General features: G+C 65.9%; 1 protein-coding gene across 1 annotated transcript; it reads right to left on the reverse strand.

Moving 5' to 3' along the window:
- Positions 1 to 230: 230 nt before the first annotated feature.
- On the reverse strand, positions 231 to 23,544 carry WDR7 (WD repeat domain 7; the record flags this gene model as incomplete). Its single annotated transcript, XM_068169352.1, is given in 41 exon segments — positions 231 to 333; positions 1,650 to 1,853; positions 2,827 to 2,931; positions 3,514 to 3,613; positions 4,286 to 4,368; positions 4,528 to 4,677; positions 6,257 to 6,376; positions 6,818 to 7,008; positions 7,412 to 7,633; positions 7,742 to 7,855; positions 9,188 to 9,311; positions 9,582 to 9,700; positions 10,476 to 10,556; positions 12,807 to 12,895; positions 13,591 to 13,634; positions 13,636 to 13,956; positions 13,958 to 14,080; positions 14,112 to 14,159; positions 14,161 to 14,294; positions 14,297 to 14,336; positions 14,338 to 14,394; positions 15,658 to 15,872; positions 17,481 to 17,583; positions 17,585 to 17,677; positions 18,454 to 18,474; positions 18,476 to 18,535; positions 18,537 to 18,635; positions 18,637 to 18,680; positions 20,170 to 20,191; positions 20,193 to 20,213; positions 20,215 to 20,253; positions 20,255 to 20,414; positions 21,004 to 21,095; positions 21,098 to 21,151; positions 21,248 to 21,350; positions 21,490 to 21,635; positions 22,673 to 22,792; positions 23,078 to 23,143; positions 23,145 to 23,155; positions 23,349 to 23,463; positions 23,465 to 23,544. Coding segments are annotated over 40 exon segments (4,133 nt in total), but the record flags the coding sequence as incomplete, so codon positions are not given.
- Between the last annotated feature and the right edge of the window lie 1,625 nt (positions 23,545 to 25,169).

Here is a 25,169-nt window from a genome sequence, read left to right on the forward strand (position 1 = left end):
GCTCCCCACGGCGGCATCCCCAGCCCCGCGCCTGCAGGGGGCGCCCCCAGCCCCGCAGCCAGACCCCGCGGCGGCATCCCCAGCCCTGCGCCTGCAGGGGGCGCCCCCAGCCCCGGACCCAGCCCCCCCGGCGGCATCCGCAGCCCTGCGCCTGCAGGGGGCGCTCCCAGCCCCGCAGCCGGCTCCCCACGGCGCCGTCCCCAGCCCCGCGCCGGCAGGGGGCGCTCGCAGCGGTCTCTGCTCTTTATTGGGACACGAGGGACATGCAGGGGGCCCGGGGGCTCCTCCGGAGGCTCTCCAGCGCGCAGCAGCTCCGAGCTCCGCCGCGGGGTCCTGCGGGGCGAGACCACAGAGCCTGCCGCAGGCTGCTGCCGGCCTCGCTCCCAGCGAGCGCCCCCCCGCCGGCCGCCCGGGGGCTGGCAGGGAGCTGCGAGCCTCCTCCAAGCTCTGCCTCCGGCACCAGCTGGGTGTGGGGGCTGGAGGCCACCAGCGCTGGCAGGGCAGAGGGGCAGGGCAGGGGAGGGCACAGCCGGGGGGTGCCAAGGGGGCCGCCCCAAGCTCCACGCCGGGTTCCACCCCCGGGAGACCTTCTGGGGCTCTCCCTCCCCCTGGAGGGTGCCAGGGCTGGTCAGGGTGCCCAGGGCTGGGTGTCAGGGTGCCCAGGGCAGGGTGTCAGGGTGCCAGGGCAGGGTGTCAGGGTGCCAGGGCTGGGTGTCAGGGTGCCAGGGCTGGTCAGGGTGCCCAGGGCAGGGTGTCAGGGTGCCCAGGGCTGGTCAGGGTGCCCAGGGCAGGGTGTCAGGGTGCCCAGGGCTGGTCAGGGTGCCCAGGGCAGGGTGTCAGGGTGCCCAGGGCTGGTCAGGGTGCCCAGGGCAGGGTGTCAGGGTGCCAGGGCTGGGTGTCAGGGTGCCCAGGGCAGGGTGTCAGGGTGCCAGGGCAGGGTGTCAGGGTGCCAGGGCTGGGTGTCAGGGTGCCCAGGGCAGGGTGTCAGGGTGCCAGGGCAGGGTGTCAGGGTGCCAGGGCAGGGTGTCAGGGTGCCAGGGCTGGGTGTCAGGGTGCCCAGGGCAGGGTGTCAGGGTGCCAGGGCAGGGTGTCAGGGTGCCCAGGGCAGGGTGGCAGGGTGCCCAGGGCAGGGCTGGTCAGGGTGCCAGGGCAGGGTGTCAGGGTGCCAGGGCTGGGTGTCAGGGTGCCCAGGGCAGGGTGTCAGGGTGCCCAGGGCAGGGTGGCAGGGTGCCAGGGCTGGTCAGGGTGCCAGGGCAGGGTGTCAGGGTGCCCAGGGCTGGGTGTCAGGGTGCCCAGGGCAGGGTGTCAGGGTGCCAGGGCAGGGTGTCAGGGTGCCCAGGGCTGGTCAGGGTGCCAGGGCTGGGTGTCAGGGTGCCCAGGGCAGGGTGTCAGGGTGCCCAGGGCTGGTCAGGGTGCCAGGGCAGGGTGTCAGGGTGCCAGGGCTGGGTGTCAGGGTGCCCAGGGCTGGTCAGGGTGCCAGGGCAGGGTGGCAGGGTGCCAGGGCTGGTCAGGGTGTCCAGGGCAGGGTGTCAGGGTGCCCAGGGCTGGGTGGCAGGGTGCCAGGGCTGGGTGTCAGGGTGCCAGGGCTGGGTGGCAGGGTGCCAGGGCAGGGTGGCAGGGTGCCCAGGGCAGGGTGGCAGGGTGCCCACCTAGAGGACGAAGCGGTGCTCCTTGCCGTCGTGCGCCATGAGGATGAGGTTGCGGTTGGAGGTCCAGATGAGGCGCGCCAGGCGCAGCGCCCCCTGGGGGCCGGGGGCCGCCAGCGGCACGGGGGGCACCTGGTAGGTGCGGACGCAGCGCAGCTGGGGCGCCGAGTTCAGCACCCCGATGGTGCCCAGCAGCGAGGTGTTCATCTGCGGGGGCACCGCAGCCTGGCACCCCCGGGCACGGCTGCCGCGGCGCCGGGGGCACGGGGCTGGGGGCTGGGGGGGCAGCGGCGTCCGGGGGGGGCAGCAGCACCCAGGGTGGGCAGCAGGAGGCAGGGTGGGCAGCAGGAGCCAGGGTGGGCAGCAGCACCCAGGGGGGGCAGCAGGAGGCAGGGTGGGCAGCAGGATGCAGGGTGGGCAGCAGGAGCCAGGGTGGGCAGCAGGATGCAGGGTGGGCAGCAGGAGCCAGGGTGGGCAGCAGGAGCCAGGGTGGGCAGCAGGAGGCAGGGGTGGGCAGCAGGAGGCAGGGAGGGCAGCAGGAGGCAGGGTGGGCAGCAGGAGGCAGGGGAGGGCAGCAGGATGCAGGGGTGGGCAGCAGGAGGCAGGGTGGGCAGCAGGATGCAGGGTGGGCAGCAGGACCCAGGGTGGGCAGCAGGAGGCAGGGTGGGCAGCAGGAGGCAGAGTGGGCAGCAGGACCCAGGGAGGGCAGCAGGATGCAGGGTGGGCAGCAGGAGGCAGGGTGGGCAGCAGGAGGCAGGGTGGGCAGCAGGAGCCAGGGTGGGCAGCAGGATGCAGGGTGGGCAGCAGGAGGCAGGGTGGGCAGCAGGAGCCAGGGTGGGCAGCAGGAGCCAGGGTGGGCAGCAGGATGCAGGGTGGGCAGCAGGAGCCAGGGTGGGCAGCAGGATGCAGGGTGGGCAGCAGGAGCCAGGGTGGGTTGGGCTGGACTCAGTGCCCTGAAGCTGGCTGGGTGAGGGCCAAGCTGTGCTCACAGTGCCCACAGGGTGCCCAGGGCAGGGCAGGGCAGGGCAGGGCAGGGCAGGGCAGGGCAGGGATGGGCAGGGCAGGGCAGGGCTGGGCAGGGCAGGGCAGGGCAGGGCAGGACAGGGCAGGGCAGGGCAGGGCAGGGCAGGCCTGGGCAGGGCTGGGCAGCGCAGGGCAGGGCAGGGCAGGGCAGCCTCACCTGCCAGAAGCAGAGGTGGCTGTCGGCGTTGGAGTAGGTGGCCAGGTAGCGGCCGTCGGGCGCGAAGGCCACCGCCGTGATGGGCCCCTTGTGGCCGTGGATGGTCTGTGGGGCACGGAGGGGAGGGGGTTGCCAGCACCCCCTGCACCCCCTGCACCCCTCCCTGGCACAGCTGACCTCTCCCTGCTCACAGGCAGCACTGCCTCAGCTGCAGCAGCTCGGCCCCCAGGAGGAGACTCAGCCCCGGGAGGAGACTCAGCCCCGGGAGGAGACTCAGCCCCAGGAGACTCAGCCCTGGGAGGAGACTCAGCCCCGGGAGGAGACTCAGCCCCAGGAGGAGCTCTGGCTCCAGGAGGAGACTCAGCCCCAGGAGGAGACTCAGCCCCGGGAGGAGACTCAGCCCCGAGAGGAGACTCAGCCCCGGGAGGAGCTCTGGCTCCAGGAGGAGACTCAGCCCCGGGAGGAGCCTCAGCCCCAGGAGGAGCCTCAGCCCCAGGAGGAGCTTAAGGAGGAGCTCCAGCCCCAAGGTGGAGACCGAGCTCCAGGAGGAGCTCCAGCACTAGAAGGCTCTCCAGCCCCAGGGTGGAGATTCCTGCCCAGGAGGATGCCCAAGCCCAGGAGGATGCCCAGCCCCAGGAGGATGCCCAGCAGGCTCCGAGGAGGGGCAGGGGGCAGCGGGGACCTCACCTGGCACTTGCCGGTCCGGATGTCGTAGAGAGCCACCGAGCCCTGGCGAGCGCCCACCGCGATCCGGTGACTCCGCTCGTAGTAGCTGACCATGTAGAACCTGGGGGGCAGCATGGCCCTGCTGACCACCCAGCACCCCCACGGCCATCAGCTCAGCACCCCCACAGCCACCAGCCCCCCACCACCCAGCACCCCCACGGCCATCAGCTCAGCACCCCCATGGCCATCAGCCCAGCACCCCCATGGCCATCAGCCCAGCACCCCCATGGCCATCAGCCCCCCACCACCCAGCACCCCCATGGCCATCAGCCCAGCACCCCCATGGCCATCAGCCCCCCACCACCCAGCACCCCCACGGCCATCAGCCCAGCACCCCCACAGCCATCAGACCCCACCACCCAGCACCCCCACGGCCATCAGCCCAGCACCCCCACGGCCATCAGACCCCACCACCCAGCACCCCCCACGGCCATCAGCCCAGCACCCCCACGGCCATCAGACCCCACCACCCAGCACCCCCACGGCCATCAGCCCAGCACCCCCACAGCCATCAGACCCCACCACCCAGCACCCCCACGGCCATCAGCCCAGCACCCCCACAGCCATCAGCCCCCCACCACCCAGCACCCCCATGGCCATCAAGCCACAGAGTCATGAGGGATGGAGAAGACCTCTGAGGTGACCAAGTGCAACCAGCAGCCCAACGCCACCCCGGCCCCTCCAGGGCCCGGCAGAAGCTCTCCTGGTGGCCCCAGGAGGCCTCAGGGCTGACCTGCAGATGGCTGGGAAGCACTCCTGGAGACCTTTCTTCTTCACCAGAGACCCCTCCAGGCAGTACATGATGATGTCCATCACCTGCAGGGGGCAGACCGGCGCCAGCTGGGACACCACCTCCAGGGGCAGGCGATGAAGGCCCAGCAGGACGGAGCTGAGGCCTCCAGCTTCTGCCAGCCCCGAGAGGAGACCTTTGCCTCCGCGCCAGGCGCCGGCAGAGGCGGTGCCCAGGCTCCTCACCTCCACCAGCAGGTCCACCACGTCCGTGGGCATCTTCTCGATGAGGATCTCGATCACCCTGAGGATCTCTCCCTTGGCCCTGGCCAGGGTGGTGGTGTGGATGTTCTGCTGGGACTGGGTGTTGGCCGCCAGCGCCGTGTGCCGGTGCACCTGCGCCAGACCCGGCCCGCCAGGCCGCCCCTCAGCCTCCTCCCGGCCCGGCCCGGCTCAAACCAACCCAGCCCAGCCCAATCCAGCCCAGCCCAACCCAGCCCAATCCAATCCAACCCAACCCAACCCAACCCAGCCCAGCCCAACCCAGCCCAGCCCAACCCAGCCCAACCCAACCCAGCCCAATCCAACCCAGCCCAACCTAATCCAATCCAACCCAACCCAGCCCAACCCAGCCCAACCCAGCCCAACCCAACCCAGCCCAGCCCAGCCCAGCCCAACCCAGCCCAACCCAACCCAGCCCAACCCAGCCCAACCCAGCCCAACCCAAGCCAGCCCAACCCAGCCCAACCCAACCTAACCCAACCCAACCCAGCCCAATCCAACCCAACCCAACCCAGCCCAGCCAAACCCAACCCAACCCAACCCAACCCAACCCAACCCAAGCCAGCCCAACCCAGCCCAACCCAACCTAACCCAACCCAACCCAGCCCAATCCAACCCAACCCAACCCAGCCCAGCCCAACCCAACCCAACCCAACCCAACCCAACCCAACCCAGCCCAACCCAACCCAGCCCAATCCAACCCAACCCAGCCCAGCCCAACCCAACCCAGCCCAACCCAACCCAACCCAACCCAAGCCAGCCCAACCCAGCCCAACCCAACCTAACCCAACCCAACCCAGCCCAATCCAACCCAACCCAACCCAGCCCAGCCCAACCCAACCCAACCCAACCCAACCCAACCCAACCCAGCCCAACCCAACCCAGCCCAATCCAACCCAACCCAGCCCAGCCCAACCCAACCCAGCCCAACCCAATCCAACCCAACCCAACCCAGCCCAACCCAGCCCAACCCAACCCAGCCCAACCCAGCCCAACCCAACCCAGGCCAATCCAACCCAACCCAACCCAGCCCAGCCCAACCCAACCCAACCCAACCCAGCCCAATCCAACCCAACCCAACCCAGCCCAGCCCAACCCAACCCAACCCAACCCAGCCCAGCCCAGCCCAGCCCTGCCCAACCCAACCCAGCCCAACCCAGCCCAACCCAACCCAACCCAGCCCAACCCAACCCAACCCAATCCAACCCAGCCCAGCCCAGCCCAACCCAACCCAGCCCAATCCAACCCAACCCAACCCAACCCAATCCAACCCAGCCCAACCCAACCCAACCCAGCCCAGCCCAACCCAGCCCAACCCAACCCAGCCCAACCCAACCCAACCCAGCCCAATCCAATCCAACCCAACCCAACCCAACCCAACCCAACCCAGCCCAACCCAACCCAGCCCAACCCAACCCAACCCAACCCAACCCAACCCAGCCCAACCCAGGCCAATCCAACCCAACCCAACCCAGCCCAACCCAGCCCAATCCAACCCAGCCCAGCCCAACCCAACCCAACCCAACCCAACCCAGCCCAACCCAACCCAACCCAGCCCAACCCAGCCCAACCCAACCCAGCCCAACCCAGCCCAGCCCAACCCAGCCCAACCCAGCCCAACCCAACATCCAGCAGATGCCCTCTGGTGGCCCTCCCAAGCCCAGCCCGGTGCCCGGGGGCGGCCCCTGCTGACCTCCCTGGCGATGGTGGTGATGAAGGCCGGGGGCCGGGCGGTGGCGATGAGTGCCAGGGCGTGGCGGGCGGAGCGGGCAGAGTCGGCGGCTGGGCTCAGGGGGCAGGCCCAGGGGGGATGCTGCCAGGGGAGGAGGAGGAGGAGGAGACACCAAGAGGTTTGTGCCAGCCTCCAGGAGGAGCAGCAGAGGGCATGGGGTGAGGGTGGCATGGCCATGGGGGCACAGGGAGGGGGCAAGAGGGGGGCAGAGGGGCAGCTGGGTGGGCAGAGGGGACAGCTGGGGGGCAGAGGTGGCACTCAGATGGGCAGAGGTGCCAGCTGGTCGGTCAGAGGGGGTATCTAGGTGGGCACAGGTGGCACCTAGGTGGGCATAGATGCCACCTAGGTGGCGTAAGTGGCAGCTGGTGGGTCAGAGGGGACACCTAGGTGGTCAGAGGAGACAGCTGGTTGGTCAGAGGCGACCCCCAGGTACCAGCTGGTCAGTGCAAGGGGGGTACCTAGGTGGGCAGAGGCGGCGCCTAGGTGGGCAGAGGCGGTGCCCAGGCGGGCCAGAGGCGGCACCTACTTGGCCAGGTGCTTGTCAGCCTCGGCACAGAGCTCCAGCAGCCCCATGAGCACGGCAGAGACGTCCATGTAGGGCTCCCAGACGGTGAAGCCTCTGCCCACCAGGTCGATGGCAGCGCGGCGCAGGGTGCTGTGGGCTGGCAGCCTGGCGCTGGGCGGCTGCAGCAGCAGGAACGTCAGCGCCTTGCCTGCAGGGGGCACACACACAGCGGGGGCACGGCTCACAGCGGGCACAAGGGGCATGGAGACCTCCTCATGGGCGTGGAGAGCCCCTCATGGGCAGCAAGGGGACCTCATGAGCTAGGTGCCCAGCAGGGGCAAGCTGGGCCCAGCGAGCTGGCTGACACCAGAAGCTCAGGAGAAGGTTGGCAGAGCCTGGAAGCTTGGCAGACATCAGGGGGGAAGAAAGAGAAGGATTCCTCTGGAGCTTAGGGCTGAAGAAAGAAGCTGAGGAGGAGGTTGGCTGCCACCAGAACTTCTTCTTGGGAGGTTCAAAACCCCAACCCTTTGTCTTCCCCAGGGCAAGGCCACTTGGGATGGAGCTCAGGGCCCTTTCCTCCCCAGCCCACCCCCCAGGCAGGGGTCACTCACAGGTGTGCCTGGCCAGGGAGTAGTTGGATCCTCCACTGGTCAAACCAAAGCCCTCTGGGACCTGGCTGGAGCTCCTTGGCCTGGTGAGGAGCTTTGGGGGCTCAATCTCGGCTCCAAACTCTGCCCCAATCACCCCCAGCAGGACGATGGCCGTGGCCTGCTTCCGCCGCTCCTCGTAGGAGGTGGAGACCTTCCTCAGCTGGGGGAGGGCTGAGAGACAACCTGGGAGGAGGCGGAGAGGAGGGGAGGTGAGGAGAGACCACAGCAGGGCTGGGAGAAGCTTGTCAGGCTCTTCAGGGTCACAGGCAGGGAGCTGCCCCTGCTCCTCACCTGCTGCCATCTCATCATCCCCCAGGTCGTGTTCCTCTTCCTGGCACTTCCCTTCTGTGCCCAGGGACTCCGGGCTGGCAGTGCCAGGCTGGGCGGCCTCCGCGCTGACCCCGGCTGCAAGGGGCAAGGGGAAGGACACCCAAGGGGCAGGGATTTGCCACCAGCTTCCTCTAGTGCTGTTTCCTTCCATTTCCCCCCTCTATTTCCCCCTATTTCCTTCTTTTCCCCCTCTATTTTCCCCATTCCCATCTTTTTCCCTTCTATTTTCCCTATTGCCTTCTTTTTCCCCTCTATTTCCCCCTATTTCCTTCTTTTCCCCCTCTATTTTCCCTATTTCCTTCTTTTTTCCCTCTATTTTTCCTATTTCCTTCTTTTTCCCCTCTATTTTCCCCATTCCCATCTTTTCCCCTTTATTTTCCCTATTTCCTTCTTTCCCCCTCTATTTCCTTCTTTTTTTCCCTCTATTTTCCCTATATCCTTCTTTTTTTCCTCTATTTCCCCCTATTGCCTCCTTTTCCCCCTCTATTTTCCCTATTCCCATCTTTTTTCCCCTCTATTTCCCCCCATTTCCTTCTTTCCCCCCTCTATTTTCTCTATTCCCATCTTTCCCCCCTCTATTTTCCCTACTTCCTTCTTTTTTCCTCTATTTTCCCTATTTTCCTCTATTTTCCCTATTCCCATCTTTTCCCCCTCTATTTTCCCTATTTCCTATCTTTTTTCCCTCTATTTTCCCCATTTCCTTCTTTTTGTCCTCTATTTTCCCTATTCTTATCTTTTCCCCCTCTATTTCCCCCATTTCCTTTTTTTCTCTCTATTTTCCCTATTTCCTATCTTTTTTCCTGTATTTTCCCTATTTCCTCCTTTCCCCCCCTCTATTTTCCCTATTTCCCATCTTTTCCCCCTGTATTTTCCCTATTTCCTTCTTTTCTCCCTCTATTATTCCTGTTACCTTCTTTTCTCCCTCTATTTCCCTATTCCCATCTTTTTCCCCTCTATTTTCCCTATTCCCATCTTTTCCCCTCTATTTTCCCCATTCCCATCTTTTTCCCCCTGTATTTTCCCTATTTCCTTCTTTTTTCCTCTATTTCCCCCTATTTCCTCCTTTCCCCCTCTATTTTCCCCATTCCCATCTTTTCCCCCTCTATTTCCCATATTTCCTCCTTTCCCCCCCTCTATTTTCCCTATTTCCCATCTTTTTCCCCTATTTCCTCCTTTCCCCCCCTCTATTTTCCCTATTTCCCATCTTTCCCCCCTCTATTTTCCCTATTTCCTTCTTTCCCCTCTCTATTTCCTCCTTTTTCCCCTCTGTTTTCCCCATCTCTTTCTCTTTTCTTCCTCTCTTTTCCCCCTGCTTCCTTCCTTTCCGCTCTGCTTTGCCCGGTGCCGGGGGTGCCGCGGTGCTAGCAGTGCCGGCAGTGCCAGGGGTGCCAGGGGCGGGGTGCTCACGGGAGATGACAGTGTCCATGCAGTGGGGCAGGTAGGGTGCCCAGGCGTCGATGGTCTCCTTGCGCCCTGCCTGCTCGATCCTCCGCAGCTCGGCCAGCAGCAGGGCCTGGGCAGCTTCCCGCACCTGCCCGGGGCCGAAGGACCAAAGCAGAGACCTTCAGGGAGGCCTTTCCGAAGAGCTTCGTCCTGCTCCCTTCCCCAGCCCCTCCCCACCTCCAGCACAGGCAAACCCAACCTAGGCTTGGTCACCACCTGGAGAGGGCAGCTCCCACTCCCCCTGCCGCCCCCCGCAGCTCCTCTCTCCCCCAGCTCCCCAGGGGGCTGCTCCATCTGTAACCCCTGCCTGGGAGCAGGCAGACCCCCCCCCAGCAGCCCCAGCAGGCCCCCCGGTGACCTCCAGGCAGCGGTCCTGCCACCGCCGCGCCAGCATCTCCAGCAGGGGAGGGCGGAACTTCTCCAGCCCCAGCAGGTCGGGCAGCATCACGCAGTGCATGGCAGCGAGCTGGCTCCAGCCTGGGCACACACAGGGGGAAGGGAGGACACAGCTCAGAAAGCAGCCACCCGGAGGGGGAGAACCCAGGGCTGGCCCCGAGGGAGGAGGGGGCAGAGGGGAGGGAGCTGCCCCAGGCCGGCAGCCGCAGCAGCGCTCGGCTCCTGCTGGGGGAGCGGCGCAGCTGCAGCCCAGGCTGGGTCCCGGCGGCTGCTGCCTCGGCTCAGGGCAGCTTGGATGAGGGCAAACCGGGGCGGAAAGCAGGGCTTGGGCCAGTCTGGGGCTAAGCTGGGCCCTGTTTCACCTTGCAGCCTTAAAAACACCCTCAAGGTCTCACTGAACACAGAAAGGCTCCCAAAAGAAGGACTTGGGAGCCTACTTTGGACCTATTTAGCCTGGCAGCCTTAAAATCCCCCTCCAGATCCTCACTGACTACAGAAAAGGCTCCCAAAAGAAGAGGGTTTGGCCATTTTTTTGCCTGCTTAAGCTTGCAGCCTTTAGAACACCCTCAAGGTCCTCACTACATACAGAAAATGGTCCTAAAAGGAGGATTTTTGGCCAATTTTGGGCACTATTTAGCCGTGCAGCCTCTTTAACCCCAGCCCCAGAGCAGCTGGCCAAGGTCAGCTCGGAGCCGGCAGCTGGGAGCTGGCTTCCTGCCCAAGCTGCTCCCCACAACCCTTCCTCCTCGCCTCTCGCTGTGGTTTGGGTTTTAGGGGGGCAAACTAAACCCCCCCAGAGAGGTCAACTTGAATCCAAGGCCAAAGAGGAGAAGAAGAAAGGGAGGGAAGCAAATACCTTCATTGACTAAGAAACAGGGGTGGAAAGGAGGAGCAGAGTCAGAGCCACCTTCAGTGCTAGAGGGAACAGCAGCAGCAGCATGCAGGAGAGAAGGAGAGGAGAGAGAGAGAGAGAGAGAGAGAGAGAACAAAACAAATCAAAAGCCAAACTAAAAAGAGAGAGGAGAAGGAGGGAGAGAAACTCCTGAGCCCCAGAGAGGAAACTCCTGAGCCCCAGAGAGGAAACTCCTGAGCCCCAGAGAGGAAACTCCTGAGCCCCAGAGAGAGGAAACTCCTGAGCCCCAGAGAGAGGAAACTCCTGAGCCCCAGAGAGAGGAAACTCCTGAGCCCCAGAGAGGAAACTCCTGAGCCCCAGAGAGAGGAAACTCCTGAGCCCCAGAGAGAGGAAACTCCTGAGCCCCAGAGAGAGGAAACTCCTGAGCCCCAGAGAGCAGCTCCTGAGCCCCAGAGAGGAAACTCCTGAGCCCCAGAGAGAGGAAACTCCTGAGCCCCAGAGAGGAAACTCCTGAGCCCCAGAGAGGAAACTCCTGAGCCCCAGAGAGAGGAAACTCCTGAGCCCCAGAGAGGAAACTCCTGAGCCCCAGAGAGAGGAAACTCCTGAGCCCCAGAGAAACTCCTCAGCCCCCAGAGAGGAAACTCCTGAGCCCCAGAGAGAGGAAACTCCTGAGCCCCAGAGAGGAAACTCCTGAGCCCCAGAGAGGAAACTCCTGAGCCCCAGAGAGAGGAAACTCCTCAGCCCCAGAGAGCAGCTCCTGAGCCCCAGAGAGAGGAAACTCCTGAGCCCCAGAGAGGAAACTCCTGAGCCCCAGAGAGAGGAAACTCCTCAGCCCCAGAGAGAGGAAACTCCTCAGCCCCAGAGAGAGGAAACTCCTGAGCCCCAGAGAGAGGAAACTCCTGAGCCCCAGAGAGAGGAAACTCCTGAGCCCCAGAGAGGAAACTCCTGAACCCCAGAGAGAGGAAACTCCTGAGCCCCAGAGAGGAAACTCCTGAGCCCCCAGAGAGAGGAAACTCCTGAGCCCCAGAGAGAGGAAACTCCTCAGCCCCAGAGAGAGGAAACTCCTGAGCCCCAGAGAGAGGAAACTCCTGAGCCCCAGAGAGGAAACTCCTGAGCCCCAGAGAGAGGAAACTCCTGAGCCCCAGAGGAGAGGGAGGAGAGAGCAGCTCCTGAGCCCCAGAAGTGGTGGCACTGAGGGCTGGGAACCCACACCTGGAGGAAGGTGGTGATGAGGAGTGAAGAACCAAAGCTAGGCTGGAGGAGGAGCCAGGAGGAGGCAGGGGGCTGGAGAGGGACAGGGAGGCACCGGCAGAGCCACTTGTTGGAGGCTCAGCTTCCATGGGCACCAGCTTGAGGCCCTGCTTTAAACCTAGTTGGATTTCTCATCTACTTAAGCCCAGCTTGGCTGCCAAGTTTAACCCCCACCTTGGCCCCAGTTTTAACCCCTTTTTAAGCCCCCCTTGGTCCCAGCCTGATCCCCAGCCTGATCCCCAGCCTTAACCCCAGCTTTGGCCCCAGTTTTAACCCCATTTAAGCCCCCCTTGGTCCCAGCCTGATCCCCAGCCTGATCCCCCAGCCTTAACCCCCAGCCTGGCCTCAATCCTAACTCCAGCACTTCTGCTTCTCCTCCCCCACCCTTAAGCCAGCTCTGCATCTCCCCCTGCCCCTTCCCACCCCTTCCAGCCCGGGCCTGTCCCACCTGTCACCCTGCTGCCCCACCTCCTTCCCACACACCAACACTTTGAAGCCTGGCCTGAAGCCCCCTGCCCAGGAGCAGCATCACCCCTGGGTGCCAGAGGAGCGGAGCCAAGCCGGACTGAAGCCTTTCTGCTCCCCCCCAGCTGCTCCTGGATGGAGCTGAGGAGCTCAGCACTGCCCCCAGAGCCCTCAGCAGATGTCCTGCAGCAGCAGCAGCAGCAGCTCCCAACTTTAATCCTTGCCTCCTTTTGTGCAGCCCAACAATGGCTCCAAGCTCCTGAGCCATTGTCTGCTGCTGCCTGCTTGCTCCTTTGGGCACCCCCCCCCGGGGGGGGACATCTGCACTCACAGCTGCTTTGCTCACTGCTGCTGGCACTGGGGCACAGCTCAGCCTCCTGGAGGGGAAGGGAAGCTGCTTGGTGGAGCAGAGGACACTGGGGGGGAACACAACCCCCAGAACAAGCCTCCTGGGACCCCCAAAAGTCTCCCCCTGGAGCCTAAGGTCTCTCCCTGGAATTCCAGAGTCTCCCTAGAGCCTAAAAGCCTCTCCCTGGAGGCAGAGAAGGTCTCTCCCTGGATGCCCATGGCTGCTGCCCAAGGTCCTCCTCCAGCCCAGCCCAGCCCAGCCCTTGGTACCTTGCTTGATCTGGCCTTGGGCTGTGGGGCTGGAGAGGGCAGCAGCAGCCTTCCCCTTGGCCATCTCCGGGGTGCCTGGGCGGGGGGGCCTGCAGGGGAGGCAGAAGGAATGGCCTTGGGGCCCCCGGGGGCCTGAGGGCTTTCACCCCAGGGACCACACCAAAGCCCCTGGAGGAGAGCCCAGGGCGGGAGCTGGCAGCTCAGGTGGGGAGCTGGGGGCCCAGGTGGGGAGCTGGGAGCCCAGGGGAGGAGGTGGAAGCCCAAGTGAGGATCTGGGGGCCCAGGGGAGGATCTGGGGGTCCAGGGGAGGAGCTGGAAGCCCAGGTGGGAATCTGGGGGCCCAGGTGGGGAGCTGGGGGGCCCAGGGGAGGAGCTGGGGGCCCGGGGGAGCAGCTGGGGGCCCAGGGGAGGAGCTGGGGTCCCAGGTGGGGGTCTGGGGGGCCCAGGGGAGCAGCTGGGGGCCCAGGTGGGGATCAGGGGGCCCAGGGGAGCAGCTGGGGGCCCAGGTGGGGAGCTGGGGGCCCAGGGGAGCAGCTGGGGGCCCAGGTGGGGAGCTGGGGGCCCAGGGGAGCAGCTGGGGGCCCAGGTGGGGGTCTGGGGGCCCAGGTGGGGAGCTGGGTCCCAGGTGGGGAGCTGGGGGGCCCGGGGGGAGCAGCTGGGGGCCCAGGTGGGGGTCTGGGGTCCCAGGTGGGGGTCTGGGGGCCGGGGCAGGATCTGGGGGCCCCAGGTGGGGTCTGGGGTCCCAGGTGGGGGTCTGGGGGGCCCGGGGGAGCAGCTGCCCGACCTGCTGGGCCCTTTCTTCATGTGGTCCCCGATGAAGGTGGCGTTTGGTCATGCTCATGAGGGTGTTGGCCAGGGAGATGACGGAGAGCAGGTGCTGGGTGGTGACGGCCCGGGACACGCTGTAGGTGCCCTTGCCCAGCCCTCGGCGCCCCCCTGGCGGCGGCGGCGCTGCGCCCTCGGGCGGCCTCTCGCCCGGGGGCCGGCCGTAGCCGGGGAGCATGAGGGACATGTGGCCGCCCCTGGAGAGCAGCCCGAAGGAGACGGAGCAGTGGGGCCGCAGCATGCCCAGGCGCTCCAGGCAGAGCTGGTCCAGGCCGGGGTTGAGGCCCCAGGCGTGCAGGCAGCTCATGAAGAGCTTGGCCGTGTCACATGGTCAAGTTGTACTCCAGCAGCGTCAGCGGCTTGGACTTGCCGGCGCGGTACTCGGGGTCGCCCTCCTCCCGCCGCTGCCTCCAGCCTCCCCCCCCTGCCTCCTCCTCCTCCTCCTCCTCCTCCTCCTCCTCCTCCTCCTCCTCCTCGTACCAGCAGGTGCTCCTTGATGTTCTCCTTGATGGTCTCCTTCACCTGCTGGGAAGAGGACGGCGGCGCGCTTGCCGGCCAGGAAGGAGCCGGGGGCGCTCGGCGGCGCCGGGCCGCTGGGGGGCGCTCTCGGGGGCGGCGCGGGGGGCCGGGCGGCCTCCTCGGCCAGCAGCTGGACGATCAGCGCTCCACGTCGAAGAACAGCACGTGCAGGTCGGGGTCGCCCACCGCCGGCCTTCAGCCCTTGCACCACCAGCGAGTTGGGAGGGCACTTGGGCAGGCTGCCCTGGCGGGGAGGCAGGGCCCGGGGGCAGCCGCGTTGGCACAGGCTGGCACCGCGGCACCGCGGCCCTGCAGCTCCCTTCCAGCCCATCCCAGGTCCTGCAGCTCCCTTCCACCCCATCCATGGTCCTGCAGCTCCCTCCCAGCCCATCCCAGGTTCCTGCAGCTCCCTCCCAGCCCATCCCAGGTCCTGCAGCTCCCTCCCAGCCCATCCATCACCCTGCAGCTCCCTCCCAGCCCATCCCAGGTCCTGCAGCTCCCTCCCAGCCTATTCCAGGTCCTGCAGCTCCCTCCCAGCCCATCCCATGATCCCATGGCCCTGCAGCTCCCTCCCAGCCCATCCCAGGTCCTGCAGCTCCCTCCCAGCCCATCCCAGGTCCTGCAGCTCCCTCCCAGCCCATCCCATGATCCCATGGCCCTGCAGCTCCCTCCCAGCCCATCCACGGCCCTGCAGCTCCCTCCCAGCCCACCCCAGGTCCTGCAGCTCCCTCCCACCCCATCCCAGGGTCCTGCAGCTCCCTCCCAACCCATCCCAGGTCCTGCAGCTCCCTCCCAGCCTATTCCAGGTCCTGCAGCTCCCTTCCAACCCCATCCCAGGTCCTGCAGCTCCCTTCCAACCCATCCCAGGTCCTGCAGCTCCCTCCCAGCCCATCCCAGGTCCTGCAGCTCCCTCCCAGCCCATCCATGGCCCTGCAGCTCCCTTCCACCCCCATCCATGGTCCTGCAGCTCCCTCCCAGCCCATCCCAGGTCCTGCAGCTCCCTCCCAGCCCATCCATGGCCCCTGCAGCTCCCTTCCACCCCATCCATGGTCCTGCAGCTCCCTCCCAGCCCATCCCAGGTCCTGCAGCTCCCTCCCAACCCATCCATGGTCCTGCAGCTCCCTCCCAGCCCATCCATGGCCCTGCAGCTCCCTCCCAGCCCATCCATCACCCTGCAGCTCCCTCCCACCCCACCCCATCGCCCTGCAGCTCCCTCCCATCCCACCCCATGGTCCTGCAGCTCCCTCCCATCCCACCCCATCGCCCTGCAGCTCCCTTCCACCCCATCCATCACCCTGCAGCTCCCTCTCACCCCCACCCCATGGTCCTGCAGCTCCCTCCCACCCCACCCCATCACCCTGAATCTCCCCTCCCACCCCCACCCCATGGCCCTGCAGCTCCCTCCCACCCCGACCTTCGGAGCCCTTCAGGTGAGGAACATTCGGCGGCCACCCCCGAGGGGGCTGCAGCACCCAGCCCCGGCCCCTCCCCCCCCCCCCCCCCCAACCTTGTCCGAGGCCTCAGGAGCCAGCAGGTTGGTGGCCAGGGTCTGGAGCTTCTGGTGGGCGACGTTCTTGAGGGCGGCCAGGCTGCGGCGGGTCATGGCCTGCTTCAGGTTGACCGCAGGCTGGCTGAGGGCGTCCAGCGCCGCCGGCGCCGCCTCGTCGCAGGCGTTCAGGATCTCCACCGCCGCGATGCCCATCACACACCGGTCCAGGGCACCTGCCCGGGGGGCAGCAGCTGACCACCGGCCCCTCGGGGGAGCTCGGGGGGGCCAGGGGCCCCGAGCACCCCAGCCCAGAGAGCGCCCAGAGAGAGCCCAGAGCCCAGCTGGGCAAGCTAAAAGGGACTCGAGACCCCAGCCCAGACACCCAAACAGCCCCAAGGCCCCAAGCAGGACCCCAATCAAGCCCCCCAAGCAAGCCCCCAAGGCCTCCAAGCAAGCCCCCCAAGCAAGCACCCAAGACCCCCAATCAAGACCCCCAAGCAAGACCTCCAAGCAAGACCCCAAGCAAGACCCCCCATGCAAGCCCCCAAGACCCCAAGCAAGACCCCCAAGGCCCCCAAGCAAGACCCCCCAAGCAAGACCCCCAATCAAGACCCCCAAGCAAGACCTCCAAGCAAGCACCCAAGACCCCCAAGCAAGACCCCCAAGCAAGACCCCCAAGCAAGACCCCAAGGCCTCCAAGCAAGCCCCCCCAAGCAAGACCTCCAAGCAAGCCCCCAAGGCCTCCAAGCAAGACCTCCAAGCAAGCCCCCAAGGCCCCAAGCAAGACCCCCCAAGCAAGCCCCCAAGCAAGACTCCAAGACCCCCAAGCATTCACACCCCAAGCAAGACCCCAAGGCCCCCAAGCAAGCCCCCAAGCAAGCCCCCCAAGCAAGCCTCCAAGCAAGACCTCCCAAGACCCCCAAGCATTCACCCCAAGCAAGCACCCAAGGCCTCCAAAGCAAGGCCCCAAGCAAGCCCCCCAAGCAAGCAGCTAAGACCCCCAAGCAAGACCCCAAGCAAGACCCCCAAGCAAGACCCCAAGCAAAGACCCCCATGCAAGCCCCCAAGACCCCCAATCAAGACCCCCAAGCAAGACCCCAAGGCCCCCAAGCAAGACCCCCAAGCAAGCCCCCAAGACCCCCAATCAAGACCCCCAATCAAGACCCCCAAGCAAGACCTCCAAGCAAGCCCCCAAGGCCCCCAAGCAAGACCCCCAAGCAAGCCCCCAAGGCTCCAAGCAAGCCCCCAAGCAAGACCCCAAAGCCCCAAGCAAGACCTCCAAGCAAGCCCCCAAGACCCCCAAGCAAGACCCCCCAGCAAGCCCCCAAGACCTCCAAGCAAGCCCCCAAGGCCTCCAAGCAAGCCCCCCAAGCAAGACCCCAAGGCCCCAAGCAAGACCCCCAAAGCAAGCCCCCAAGGCCCCCAAGCAAGCAAGACCTCCAAGCAAGCCCCCAACGGCCCCCAAGCAAAACCTCCAAGCAAGACCCCAAGGCCCCAAGCAAGCCCCCCAAGCAAGCCCCCAAGGCCCCCAAGCAAGCAAGACCTCCAAGCAAGCCCCCAAGGCCCCCAAGCAAAACCTCCAAGCAAGCCCCAAGCCCCCCAAGCAAGCCCCCCAAGCAAGCCCCCAAGGCCTCCAAGCAAGACCCCCAAGCAAGACCCCCAAGGCCCCCAAGCAAGCCCCCAATCAAGCCCCCCAAGCAAGACCCCCAGTCAAGCCCCCAAGCAAGCCCCCAATCAAGCCCCCCAAGCAAGCCCCCCAGTCAAGCCCCCAAGGCAGGCAGGCAGGCGGGCAGGCAGGCCCCGGCGACGCAGGCCAGCAGCCCCCAGGCCTGGCAGCTCACCTGTGTCCATCTGCCAGACGTAGACAGAGCCGTCTGAGCAGCCCACCACCAGGTAGTCGTCAGAGGGCCTCCACTTGATGACCTGGACGGGGAAGAGGTGGCGCGGAGGCCAGCATGATGCACTTCTTCTCCCGCAGGCTCAGCAGCGCCACCGAGTGGTCACTGGCCACCGAGCAGATGCAGTGCTGCACTCGGGCCTGAGGGGGAGGAGGAGGAGGAGAAAGGGCTCTGAGGACGAGCTCTCTGCGGCTGGGCTCAGGCCAGGATGAGAAGCACGCAGCGGGGTGGGCTGGAAGGCAGCTTGAAGGGGTGGAAGGGACCTTGAGGAGCGGCCAGGTCCCACCCCCCAGCCATGGGCAGGGGACACCTCCACCAGCCAGGCTGAGCAAGGCCTCATCCAAGCTGGCCTTGGACACCTTTAGGGGTGGAGGATCCAGGATGTCCCTGGAGAACCAGGGAGAGAGGAGGAGAGGAAGGGGAAAAGGGAAGGGAAGGGAAGGGAAGGGAAGGGAAGGAAGGGAAGGGAAGGGAGGGAAGGGAAGGGAAGGGAAGGGAAGGGAAGGGAAGGGAAGGGAAGGGAAGGGAAGGGAAGGGGAAGGGAAGGGAAGGGAAGGGAAGGGAAGGGAAGGGAAGGGAAGGGAAGGGAAGGGAAGGGAAGGGATGGAAGGGAAGGGAAGGGAAGGGAAGGGAAGGGAAGGGAAGGGAAGGGAAGGGAAGGGAAGGGGAAAGCACAGGGGGAAGCAAAGGGGGAAGGGAAGGGAAGGGCAGGAGGGAAGGGCAGGGGAGGGGAAAGCAGAGGGGAAGCAGGGGGGGAGGGCAGGCAAAGGGCAGGAGGGAAGGGCAAGGGAGGGGAAAGCAGAGGGGAAGCAGGGTGAAGGGAAGGCAAAGGGCAGGAGGGTGAGGGCAGGGGAGGGGCGCGCGGTGCCCCTGCAGCGCGGGGCCGGGCGGCTGCGGCGGGGCAGGCCCCACTCACGCTGCAGCTGTCGGGGGGCACCCGCCAGCTGGGTGACCTCCCCCCCGTGCACGCAGAAGCTGTGCTTGAGCTCCCCGGAGAAGAATGTCCCAGAGGATGACGGAGAAGTCCACCCCGCCCGAGAGCAGCAGGCGCTGGTCGTAGCAGCGGGCGGCCACCTGGTGCGGGTACAGCAGGCACGTCAACCTTGTTCCGGTGGCCTCGCAGCGTGCGGTGCGGCGGCCAGCCTGCAGGGGGCGACAGAGCGCCGGCACCGCCTCAAAGCATAGCAGGCCCAGAGCGGAGGGAGAGGAGGAAGGGAGAGGGAGAGGGAGAGAGGAGAGGAGAGGGAGAGGAGAGAAGGAGAGGTAGAGGGAGAGGGAGAGGGAGAGGGAGGAGAGGAGAAGAGAGAGGAGAGGAAGGAGAGGAGAGGAGAGGAGAGAGGAGAGGAGAGGAGAGGAGAGGAGAGAGAGGAGAGGAGAGGAGAGGAGAGGAGAGGAGAGGAGAGGATGAGGAGAGGAGAGGAGAGGGACAGGGGGAGAGGAGAGGAGAGGGACAGAGAGAGAGGAAAGGAGGGGGGACAGAGAGAGAGAGGAAAGGAGAGGGACAGAGAGAGAGAAAGGAGAGAGACAAGGAGAGAGACAAGGAGAGAGACAGAGAGAGAGGAAAGGAGGGGGGACAGAGAAGCAGGAGAGGAGAGGGACAGAGAGAGAGGAAAGGAAAGGGACAGAGAGAGAGGAAAGGAGAGGGACAGAGAGAGAGAGGAAAGGAGGGGGACAGAGAGAGAGGAAAGGAGAGGGACAGAGAGAGAGGAAAGGAGGGGGGACAGAGAGAGAGGAAAGGCGAGGGACAGAGAGCCAGGAGGGGGACAGAGAGAGAGGAAAGGAGGGGGACAGAGAGAGAGAGGAAAGGCGAGGGACAGAGAGCCCAGGAGGGGGACAGAGAGAGAGGAAAGGAGAGGGACAGAGAGAGAGGAAAGGAGACGGACAGAGAGAGAGAGGAAAGGAGGGGGGACAGAGAGAGAGGAAAGGAGACGGACAGAGAGAGAGAGGAAAGGAGGGGGACAGAGAGAGAGGAAAGGCGAGGGACAGAGAGAGAGGAAAGGCGAGGGACAGAGAGCCAGGAGGGGGACAGAGAGAGAGGAAAGGAGAGGGACAGAGAGCCAGGAGGGGGACAGGGAGCCAGGAGAGGAGGGGGACAGGGAGCCAGGAGGGGAGAGGGGCAGGGAGCCAGGAGGGGGACAGGGAGCCAGGTAATAGAAGAGGCTGGAGTAGAATTCCCCCAGGTTGGGAATGGCCTTGGAGATCATCACACCCAGCCCAGCTCCCAGCCCCATCTGAGCAACCAGGGCGGGGCAGGGCGGGGGCGGGGCAGGGCAGAGCAGGGCAGAGCAGGGCAGGGCGGGGCAGGGCGGGGCGGGGCAGGGCGGGGCAGAGCAGGGCGGGGCAGGGCAGGGCGGGGCAGGGCGGGGGCAGGGCGGGGCAGGGCAGGGCGGGGGCAGGGCGGGCGGGACAGGCAGGGCGGGGGCAGGGCGGGGCGGGGCAGGGCGGGGCGGGGCAGGGCGGGGCGGGGAGGGCAGGGCGGGGTGGGGCAGGGCAGGGCGGGGCTGGGCGGGGCGGGACAGGCAGGGTGGGGCAGGGCGGGGCGGGGCAGGGGCGGGGCAGGGGCAGGGCTGGGCGGGGCAGGGCTGGGCGGGGCAGGGCGGGGGCAGGGCGGGGCGGGGCGGGGCGGGGTCACCTCTGCGCAGGGTGTGCTCCCCCCCGCAGCAGCTGGACGATGGCCCGTCTGGGTGGCCGGGACGATGACGACGCTGCCGTCGTGGCTGGCCGCAGACCAGCCGCCCGTGCGCCGGGATGTAGACGCTGGCCGTCACCTGCAGCGGCTCCGCGGCGCCCCCTGCCGCGCTCAGCTGGTCGATGATCCCCGCCGGCCGCAGCCCGTCGAAGGCCTCCTGCAGCGACAGCGACCTGCGGCTGGGGAGCCCCTGCGGCACACAGAGAGCGGAGGTGGCAGCGGGGGACGGCGGCGGGAGGGAGCTGCAGGGGCAGGGAAGGGGCTGGGAGGGAGCTGCAGGGGCAGGGAAGGGGCTGGGAGGGAGCTCCAAGGAGCAGGGAAGGGGGCTGGGAGGGAGCTGCAGGGGCAGGAAGGGGCTGGGAGGGAGCTCCAAGGAGCAGGGAAGGGGCTGGGAGGGGAGCTCCAAGGAGCAGGGAAGGGGCTGGGAGGGAGCTGCAGGGGCAGGGAAGGGGTTGGGAGGGAGCTGCAGGGGCAGGGAAGGGGCTGGGAGGGAGCTCCAAGGCCATGGAAGGGGCTGGGGAGGGAGCTCCAAGGCCATAGGAAGGGGCTGGGAGGGAGCTCCAAGGCCATGGAATGGGTTGGGAGGGAGCTCCAAGGCCATGGAAGGGGGCTGGGAGGAAGCTCTAAGGGCCATGGAAGGGGCTGGGAGGGGAGCTCCAAGGCCACGGAAGGGGCTGGGCTGGAAGGGCCCTTCCAGAGCCCAAGGCTCCCAGCCTGGGCTGGGAGGGAGCTGCCCGGGGCCAGGCCCCGGGGGGCTATCCCTAGGGCCCAGCCCTACCTGCAGCAGGCTGCTGCTGCTGCTCCAGAGCCTCAGGCAGGCTCCAGATGCTCAGCCTGCCCGAGGAGTCTCCCTGCAGCAACAGCTGGCAGGGGCAGAGCCCCCCTGCCCCTGGAAGAAGCGAGTCACCGGCGGGCAGAGCAGCAGCTGGCAGGGAGAGAGGAGGCGCTGTGAGGGAGGGGAGGGGGGCAAGGGAAGGCAGGGCAGGGGGCAGGGCAGCCCCAGCAGCGCCTCCCCTCTCACCTGCTTGTCTGCCCTGCGCAGCACGCTGGAGAGCAGCGGGGGGCTGGGGCTCTGCAGGGCCCTGCCCACGTCCCGGCGGAAGGAGTCGCTGGCCGGCAGGCAGCTGGCAGGGGGCAGGCAGCGCACCCTGCACCCACCGCAGCCCGGCCCCGGGGGCAGGAGGGGGCTGCAAACGGGGCGGGGGGCGGGGGGAGAGAGCCTCCCAGGCAGATGGGAAGGGCTCCAAAGGGGCTGGGAATTACCTGGCTGGTAACTTGTAGATGAAGCTTTGGCCGTCCTCGGTCCACACAATGACTTTGTCAGCGGCCACAAAGTCCCCCCCTGTCCAGCTCTGGCTGCTCTCACTCGGGACTGAGCACAGGAGGGAGTAGTCCCCAGCATCAAAGACCTGCAGGGGAGCAGGGGGAGGGTGAGAGGGGGGTGGGGAGAGAGATGGGGAGAGGGGGTGGGGAGAAGGGAGCTCCAAGAGGAGCTGGGAAGGGGAACTCGAAGGGCTTGGGGTAGGAGCTCCAAGGGCAGGGAAGGAGCTCCAAGGGTAGGGGAAGGAGCTCCAAGGGTAGAGGTAAGAGCTCCAAGGGCTGGGGAAGGAGCTCCAAGGGCTGGGGAAGGAGCTCCAAGGGTTTAGGGAAGGAGGTCCAAGGGCAGGGGAAGGAGCTCCAAGGGCTTAGGGAAGGAGCTCCAAGGGCAGGGGAAGGAGCTCCAAGGGCTGGGGGAAAGGAGCTCCAAGGGCAGGGGAAGGAGCTCCAAGGGCTGGGGAAGGAGCTCCAAGGGCAGGGGAAGGAGCTCCAAGGTCAGGGGAAGGAGCTCCAAGGGTTTAGGGAAGGAGCTCCAAGGGCAGGGGAAGGAGCTCCAAGGGTAGAGGAAGGAGCTCCAAGGGGCAGGGAAGGAGCTCCAAGGGTTTAGGGAAGGAGCTCCAAGGGCTGGGGAAGGAGCTCCAAGGGGCAGGGAAGGAGCTCCAAGGGTAGGGGAAGGAGCACCAAGGGTAGAGGAAGGAGCTCCAAGGGCTTAGGGAAGGAGCTCCAAGGGCTGGGGAAGGAGCTCCAAGGGTTTAGGGAAGGAGCTCCAAGGGCTGGGGAAGGAGCTCCAAGGGCTGGGGAAGGAGCTCCAAGGGCTGGGGAAGGAGCTCCAAGGGGCAGGGGAAGGAGCTCCAAGGGGCAGGGAAGGAGCTCCAAGGGCAGGGGAAGGAGCTCCAAGGGGGCAGGGAAGGAGCTCCAAGGGCTGGGGAAGGAGCTCCAAGGGCTGGGGGAAGGAGCTCCAAGGGTAGGAGAAGGAGCTCCAAGGGCAGGGGAAGGAGCTCCAAGGGCTTAGGGAAGCAGCTCCAAGGGCTTAGGGAAGCAGCTCCAAGGGCAGGGGCAGGAAGAAGAAAGGCAAGTGTGTGCTGGCTGCAGCCCCATGGGGAGGCCCCGGGGCAGGCTCCTGCCTCACCCTCCAGTACTTGGAGCAGACGAGCAGCAGCGAGCGCTGGGTGAAGGAGCAGAAGGAGATGCTCTGGCAGTCCTGGCAGTAGATGGGCTTGGACTCCTCCTCAAAGACTGGGCTGGGCTCCTGCAGCACACCCCAGAGCCTGACTGCCCAGAGCCTGGGCCTGCAGCCCAGCTCAGGGGGCGCTCAGCCCCCCGGCTGCCGCGGGGGTCGGAGCCTTGAGGTCGCCTCTCGCCCCAAACCATCGCAGGGTCCCAGGAGCTGGAAGGTCCCTCCCAGGCCATCCCACGGCCCTGCAGGTCCCTCCCAACCCATTCTGTGACCTTCAAGGTCCCTCCCACCCCATCCCACCCCACCCCAGGCCATGCCAGGCCCCTGAGGCTCCCTGGCAGCCCAAGCCTTGCTCACCTGCAGGCGGTTAGCTTCCGAGGTGAGGATCCAGACCTTCAGGATGCCAGTCACAGACACTGCCACCCACGGTGTCCTCTGGGGGCAGAGGCATGGTGAGGGCAGGGAGGGCACCAGCAGCCCAGGGGGGTGCATGAGAGCCCTCTTCAGCCAGAGGCAAAGCTCCCCAGCAGTTGCCTTCTGCCTCCTCCCCAGGTCCCTCAGGAGGCCGAGGAGGTTTCCTGCCCCCCGCCAGGAGGAGGCTGCAGCAGCCCCAGAGCTCCTCAGCTACCTTGTGTCCTGCTGGCCTTGATGATGGTCATGGAGCTGATCCAGTCAGGGGAGATCTTGGACACCAGGGAGTAGAGGACCTCCAGGCTGCTGGCATCCAGCACCAGGATCTCTGGGGTAGTGGCCGTGGCACAGCAGCCTGCCCTCCCGCTGGGGGCCAGCTGCCAGCTGCCAGAACTGCAGCCAGGGGGCACCCCCTTAGGCACCCCACAAGCACCCCCTTGGGCCCCCCTAAGCACCCCCTTAGGCCCCCCTTAAGCTCCCCCTTAGGCCCCCCATAAGCACCCCCTTAGGCACCCCACAAGCACCCCCTTAGACCCCCCATAAGCACCCCCTTAGACCCCCCTTATGGACCCCCTTAGACCCCCCTAAGCACCCCCTTAGGCCCCCCTTATGCACCCCCTTAGGCCCCCCTTATGCACCCCCTTAGGCCCTCCTTATGCACCCCCTTAGGCCCCCCTTATGCACCCCCTTAGGCCCCCCTTAAGCACCCCCTTAGACCCCCCTTATGCACCCCCTTAGGCCCCCCTTATGCACCCCCTTAGGCCCCCCTTAAGCACCCCCTTAGGCACCCCCTAAAGCACCCCCTTAGGCACCCTTATGCACCCCCTTATGCACCCCCTTAGACCCCCCTTATGCACCCCTTATGCACCCCCTTAGGCCCCCCTTATGCACCCCCTTAGGCCCCCTTAAGCACCCCCTTATGCACCCCCTTATGCACCCCCTTAGGCACCCTTATGCACCCCCTTATGCACCCCCTTAGACCCCCCTTATGCACCCCTTATGCACCCCCTTAGGCCCCCCTTATGCACCCCCTTAGGCCCCCTTAAGCACCCCCTTATACACCCCCTTAAGCACCCCCTTAGGCCCCCCTTATGCACCCCCTTAGGCACCCTTATGCACCACCCTTAGGCACCCCCTTATGCACCCCCTTAGGCACCCCTTATGCACCCCCTTAGGCCCCCCTTATGCACCCCCTTATGCACCCCCTTATGCACCCCCTTAGGCCCCCTTATGCACCCCCTTAGGCACCCCTTCTGCACCCCCTTAAACACCCCCTTATGCACCCCCTTAGACCCCCCTTAAGCACCTCCTTAGGCCCCCTTATGCACCCCCTTAGGCCCACTTATGCACCCCCTTAGGCCCCCCTTAAGCACCTCCTTAGGGCCCCCCCTTATGCACCCCCTTAGGCACCCCTTATGCACCCCCTTAGGCCCCCTTAAGCACCTCCTTAGGCCCCCCTTATGCACCCCCTTAAGCACCCCCTTATGCACCCCCTTAGGCCCCCCTTAAGCACCTCCTTAGGCCCCCCTTATGCACCCCCTTATGCACCCCCTTATGCACCCCTTATGCACCCCCTTATGCACCCCCTTAGGCCCCCCTTAAGCACCCCCTTAGGCCCCCCCTTAAGCACTTCCTTAGGCCCCCTTATGCACCCCCTTATGCACCCCTTATGCACCCCCTTATGCACCCCCTTATGCACCCCCTTATGCACCCCCTTATGCACCCCTTATGCACCCCCTTATGCACCCCCTTAGGCCCCCCTTAAGCACCCCCTTAGGCCCCCCCTTAAGCACTTCCTTAGGCCCCCTTATGCACCCCCTTATGCACCCCTTATGCACCCCCTTATGCACCCCCTTATGCACCCCTTATGCACCCCCTTATGCACCCCCTTATGCACCCCCTTATGCACCCCTTATGCACCCCCTTATGCACCCCCTTAGGCCCCCCTTAAGCACCCCCTTAGGCCCCCTTATGCACCCCCTTATGCACCCCTTATGCACCCCTTAAGCACCCCCTTATGCACCCCTTATGCACCCCC

This window comes from Melanerpes formicivorus, unplaced genomic scaffold (genome assembly GCF_026170545.1).
Source record: "Melanerpes formicivorus ecotype bairdi unplaced genomic scaffold, bMelFor1.0.p_v2 SCAF_179, whole genome shotgun sequence".
Classification (NCBI taxonomy): Eukaryota; Metazoa; Chordata; class Aves; order Piciformes; family Picidae; genus Melanerpes; species Melanerpes formicivorus.